General features: G+C 38.7%; 1 protein-coding gene across 5 annotated transcripts in view; it reads right to left on the bottom strand.

Moving 5' to 3' along the window:
- Positions 1 to 1,147: 1,147 nt before the first annotated feature.
- OSBPL3 (oxysterol binding protein like 3) overlaps positions 1,148 to 6,000 on the bottom strand; it is a 191,738-nt gene continuing 186,885 nt past the window's right edge. For 3 of the 5 annotated variants that reach the window (XM_032286967.1, XM_032286969.1, XM_032286968.1), the window contains one exon: positions 1,148 to 4,911. In XM_032286967.1, coding sequence (XP_032142858.1) covers positions 4,815 to 4,911 — 97 coding nt within the window. In that variant the 3' untranslated portion in view covers positions 1,148 to 4,814. The remainder of the gene's footprint in view (positions 4,912 to 6,000) is intronic. The other 2 variants (XM_032286970.1, XM_032286971.1) reach the window with 1 other exon arrangement.

Here is a 6,000-nt window from a genome sequence, read left to right as displayed (position 1 = left end):
GGATGCAGAGACGTGACTTTATGTCAGTAACTCTGCATTCTAGTGCACTGTGTAACACCATTAATATATCAACGGAAACAAATGGAATTTTAGAGAGTGCTAAGGGTGTTCCTGGTATTGCAAAAGGCACAACTCAGGTATGAGAGATAAGTTAATTATTCATAAGGACGATTGTGTTGGTTTAATCGTCAGCATTTTCCTGTTTCACATTAGGACGCGCGCACACACACACACACACACACACACACACACGCCCATGAACAACATGGGTTTGAGCTGTATGGGTCCAATTGTACTCAAATTTTCTTCTGCCTGTGCCACCCCTGAAAAACAAGAGCGACCCCTCCTCTTCCTTCTCCTCCTTAGCCTACTCAACGTGAAGACGATGAGGACAAAGATCTTTATTGTGACCCACTTCCACTTAGTATCAGTATATGTATTTTATCTTCTTTCTTTTTTATTTTAAAGACAGGGTTTCACCATATTGGTCAGGCTGGTCTCGAGCTTCTGACCTCAGGTGATCCGCCCACCTCAGCCTCCCAAAGTACTGAGATTACAGGCGTGAGCCACCGTGCCCGGCATATTTTATCTTCTTAATGATTTCCTTCATAACATTTTTTTCTCTACGTTAATGTACTATAAGAATACCGTCTAGAATACACATATCATACAACAGATGTGTTAACTGTGTTATTGGGAAGGCTTCTGGTCAACAGTGAGCCAACCGTAGGGAAGATTTGGAGGAGTCAAAAGTTATACATGGATTTCAACTGCATGGGGTATTGGCACCCTAGTCCCTGTATTGTTCAAGAGTCAACTGTAATATTTTCATAGCACACTGGAATCAACAGAGGGTCTCCTGGGGCTGGAGGTGTCCTGCCTGGGGCTCCAGTTTCCTCAGTTCTCTCTTCTAAGGGCTGAGGGGGATCTACAATTGTGGTGTGCCTTGGAATGTTAGGAGAAAAAGTCTGGTGATATTATGGTTTCCAAGTATTTTGTGGCCTGGGGTATTCTTATTTCCAACTCCCATTACTTTCATTAACCTGATGTGATCCTCCTTGAAAGAGTCCAGGCAAGGGTCCTATTCTGTTCCCTTTCAGCAGTCACATAAACCCACTAACCTGGAAAAACAATGACAAAAGTAGCCAGCCTTTTTTCCACATTATTTATTCACATTCAACTAGCTACATGAGGGGGATAAGCAAATTAATAGGAGCTTTCTGGGAGGCACATAGGTATGGATGGAAGGGTGGGATTAAAACAGAAAATAATTTTCAATGGTTAAGTGGAAGATTTACAAATATCCATTAAAAAAGTATCCTCTGGATAAAATAATAAGAAATAAAATAAATTAGCCACTTCTGATCATTGCATTCCCCAAACCAGTCTCTGAAAATGGTTTGCACTTTAGACTGTCATGATTTGCAGATATTTACATGACACAGGTTTCCAACACAGAAGAGTGAAGACTAACACTCATAACAGATAATTACTACAATGCAGAGGAAAACTGAGCAAATGAAATAGCTATCATCTGGTAGCAAAAATAGATTTATGCTGATGTTAATATCAAAATCAAAGACATTCAAACCAATTATGCCAATACATTGGAACTATTCCTAAGATCATAAGAACAACTTCTTATTGCTTCTACTTATAACTAAAAGGTCTGTGGAGATTCTGTGATAGCCAGAAGGCATAACTTATAGTGTATGTAGTAGGCCTACATCGAAGTTCAACAGCCAAATAATTTATTATTTCCTTTTTAGGCTTGACATCATTAACAGTAGAACAAGATCACTCATGATAAATCTGGAAGATGGAGAATGAGGACAGTGCTTGAAGCCCAAGCAAACGACTTACTGCAAGTAATTAAAGCAGAACATGAGAAGAGAAGCAGCCTAAATGAAGTAAACATTTACAAAATATTAGTTTGAATATTCCTCCCCAGGGAGCCTCACAGGAAGCACAAGACAACTGTGGGGCTGTTAGGGCACCCTGGGCTCTTCCTGCCCTCAAGTGAACTCCCATCTCTTTAGTTAGGACCAGAATCCACCTGGCTTTAGGAGAGGAACTACACGGAGAAGCTGCATTGAGGCTTTTATTATTAATACATACCTATGACTCAAGGGAATACCAGCCGTGGGGTGCTCAGGGGCCTGGGGAGGAAACTGATTGGCTCTCCTGCTACACTGGAGACTGTTTGCTCATTTCTGAATGGATTTCCTGCAGTGTGGGGTAGTAGATAGCTATAACAGGAACATCACCTGAGGTGCAGGGTGGTGGTTACCTGCACAAAGTTCCATTTCCAAGAATTTCTGTGTATTTCACCAGAAATTTTGGATGGAATAAGTAGGAAAAAAAAAAGAGGTTAAAACAAGTAACTCAAATGGGACAGTGATTAGTATTATTTAACCAGGAGATTTAAATTCCAGAAAATTAAATTGTACATTGGTTCTTCCCAAATGATGCCACATTTCTGTTTCTTTCTCTTAAAACTATAAACTGTCCTAGAGACACAAATTTGGTGTCTCTAGATGATTTTCAGAAAAGGGACAGAAGGAAAAAGGAAGCCATTTCCCTTTCAAAATAGTTTTAAGCTTATAATATCAGGATGCATCACCAACCTGTTTAAATTTCAGAAAAGCCCTTTATAGATGCTAGTACTGACTAGTTAGATTTTAAAAGCTGCACATAGTTCTGTATCATATTTTAATTCATCCCCACCCTCATCTCAAATAAGATGACTAGAGAGGTGATACTTAGTCCTGTTGTCCTTGGGATTCTAAAATAAAGCATAAGAGCAACTGAAATAATAACATTAGGATAATTAAAGAATTTCCAAATGCCACATGACAACACTACATCCCTGCAGGCTGTACATTTTGTTTTTGTTGCTTCTTTCTTTTTTGAGCCAGTCTCTGGAGCAGGCCAATTTAACAGCCAATATTACTAAGATTCTACATTTACCCACACATTGTGGAAACTACATTTGTTTTCCCCTTGAGTGCTCTTCAATCTCAGCCTGCTTCCTCATGTCTGTGAGCAGAATTTGGATAAATGCTTGCAATGAAAAGAACAAAGCACACGCCAAAGAATCTGACTGTGTCATTCAACTGCTTAGAAATGGAAATGATACTCATATTGTGCTCATCTTGGCATCTCAATAAAATGAATCCCATATTTAATGAGTTGTTTTAAAATGCCAGTCACGCGTGGATTCCAGAAGGCTACAGATCCACTTTAAATAACTCTCCATTTTGAAAATGCAATATTGTCCAACTGGTTATTTGGTGTGACAATGAAAAATCATGCATTCTTTTCCTGTAATTATTTTACCCTTCATTCATAACATTTGACATGCTCTGAATGTAAGGATCTAAAAGTGTTTTCTGGAGAAATCTTTAGACCACATCATTATACTTGATATTCCATAGGACTGCTATCGACTTGAGAATAAAAGGCTTAACAATTAGGCTTTGGTTTTAATGTCATCCGGGCAGAAGGTGGAATTGCTTTGATAACACAATTCAACTACTACACAAATTATATTATTGTAAATTGAAATAACACATTTAAGAAGACAAAGTTTCCCCCTTTCAATAGTTATAATTTGTATTATTCAAGACTGCTGTAAAACTCACAAAAGAGTGATATGGATAACAAGAAAGTATAGGAAAGGGGTAAGACACTTACTTAAAGCTTTGCCAGAACACAACACAAAGCAAGAACATCAATTCTCTACATTTGTCTATAAGGCAGATGGCAAACTTTTTATACAAGATCTAAAATATGGTGCTTATTAAGAGGTAGAAAATACTGAAACAGCATTTAAGAAAAACATGTTGAGTTATTCGAAACAATTATTTTGCTAAACTTTTACAAAGTCAAACTGCTGTGTGGAATAAACTACACGTTTTATATTAAACTGGGACATTCTATACTCAACAGGGATGTGATCAAACAGAGGGTCAAAAAACTAGGGGTGGGGTGGGAAGCAGGAAACGGTCTCTTAACCTCTCAAGGATTCAGCTCCCACTGAGGAGAAATTTCCTACTGTCTCTCTGGGATGCTATTACAATTTTTAATTAATTGGATTTTTTTTCTCTTATTAACGACAGTTTCTCTGAGCAAGAGGGTACGCTTTTGCATTTAAGGCAACAGAACTATAGGGAGAAACAAGTTCAAATGCTTCCTCTTCAAGAAGGTGCCATATTCATCTTATACAAAAATATACATTCCATTAATCTTACATCCTCTCCCTAACCACTAAAATGCAAATGAAAATATTCTTCAGACTCCAGCACCAGCAGAATTGTTCTGTATGAGCAATTCAAGAGCTGTCTGAGGCAAAAAGATATCTCAGCTACCGAATTAAACTTCGGTAGCTTATGCGTGGTTGAGTAACCCTGGGTATTCTTATTTCTTAATGCACCTGGAAGAGGTTGATTTTTTTTTCCTACAACGTAATTTTATAAGGCATAAATTTAATTGGAAGCTTCCCTAACCTTTGGAAAATTAGTGTTAAAGCTTCTTTTTTTTAACCCACACATGAACATTCAATCTTTCATTTTTATTAGTTTACATATAAAAAGAAATATCAAGGTATTCTACATTCATATAAACAATCAGGGTAACATTTGAAATTGTAAAGAAACTCATTGAGGAAAATATAGACTTAAATAGTTACAATGCTAAGCTAAGCATAAGTGATCATCCTAGAGTATCTTTTAAATACATAAACACAGGTTTGTGCAGCTTCAGGAAGCAAACACAGGAGAAATACACTAACATTATCTTTCTTCTTTACTTTTTCACCACAAGACAGGATGGTCCAGTTTGGAAAAACCAAGATCTTTTCTAAGTTCCAAATAGGTGCCGTTGCTCACCCAAGAGTCATCGATGGATTTCCTGTCAAAGAGGAAACAATTTCTTGCAGACTCAAAACCAGCATCATATTCTCAAGTCTCTTTCTTTCCTAACCTCCTTGCTCTCCCCATCCTCATTCCCACATGCATTCAGCATCCCAGTGTTGGGACTGGAAATTCTGGGAAATGGAAATCTGGAAATCATTTTGTAACTCTCCCGCTTTTTTTTTTTTTTTTTGAGACGGAGTCTGGCTGTGTCGCCCAGGCTGGAGTGTAGTGGTGTGATCTTGGCTCACTGCAACCTCTGCTTCCCAGGTTCAAGCGATTCCTCTGCCTCCCGAGTAGCTGGAACTACAACAATGTGTAACCATGCCCAACTAATTTTGTATTTTTAGTAGAATCAGAGTTTCAACATGTTGGGTAGGCTGGTTTCGAACTCCTAGCCTCAGGTGATCAACCTGCCTTGGCCTCCCAAAGAGCTGGGATTACAAGCATGAGCCACCGTGCCTGGCCTATTTTGTTACTCTTGACTTTGACTTCTCAAAGTTAGAGTCTGTGAAAAGTGGTGCTTCTGAGAGAAGGAGGATGCGGGGAGAGTCTGTCGGATACAAAACATGACTTGCATGACTGTCACCACCTTGGGAATGACTGCACAAAAGCTACACATCAACGAGGTTGTGCATAGGAAGTGGTTAACATCAAACAAAACAAAACAGAAAAAAAGGATTGGAAGCCACAGTGTCTGGAGAGATTAGTCCTGATTTTCTGTTCTTTGAATAGAGAATATATGACATAGACCAAAATTCAAAGAGCACAAAAGGATATACTGCTTCAAGTTTTTCTCTTCCCCATCTCTCCTAGACTCCTGATTCTTCTCCTCAGAGGTAGGGATGTTGTCAGCTTCATTCTTTCAGGGAAATTCCATGCGTGTGTGTGTCCACGTGTGCAGGAACACACACACTCTATCCCCTCTCATTGTGACATAATATTGTACCAGACACTTTTCTATCCTTCCAGCTTTGACATAATGAAATATATTGGAGATCATTTCCGATTAGTATAATAAGGCAAGGGTCGGCAAACTATGGCCCAAGGGTCAAATCCAGCCTTCTGCCTATCTCTGAAACACTGT

The sequence above is a fragment of the Sapajus apella genome, unplaced genomic scaffold (assembly GCF_009761245.1).
Source record: "Sapajus apella isolate SASKATOON/1434 unplaced genomic scaffold, GSC_monkey_1.0 scaffold19, whole genome shotgun sequence".
Taxonomy (NCBI): Eukaryota; Metazoa; Chordata; class Mammalia; order Primates; family Cebidae; genus Sapajus; species Sapajus apella.
Note: the sequence above shows the minus strand (reverse complement) of the source record. Positions and strands in the feature narration are given on the sequence as shown.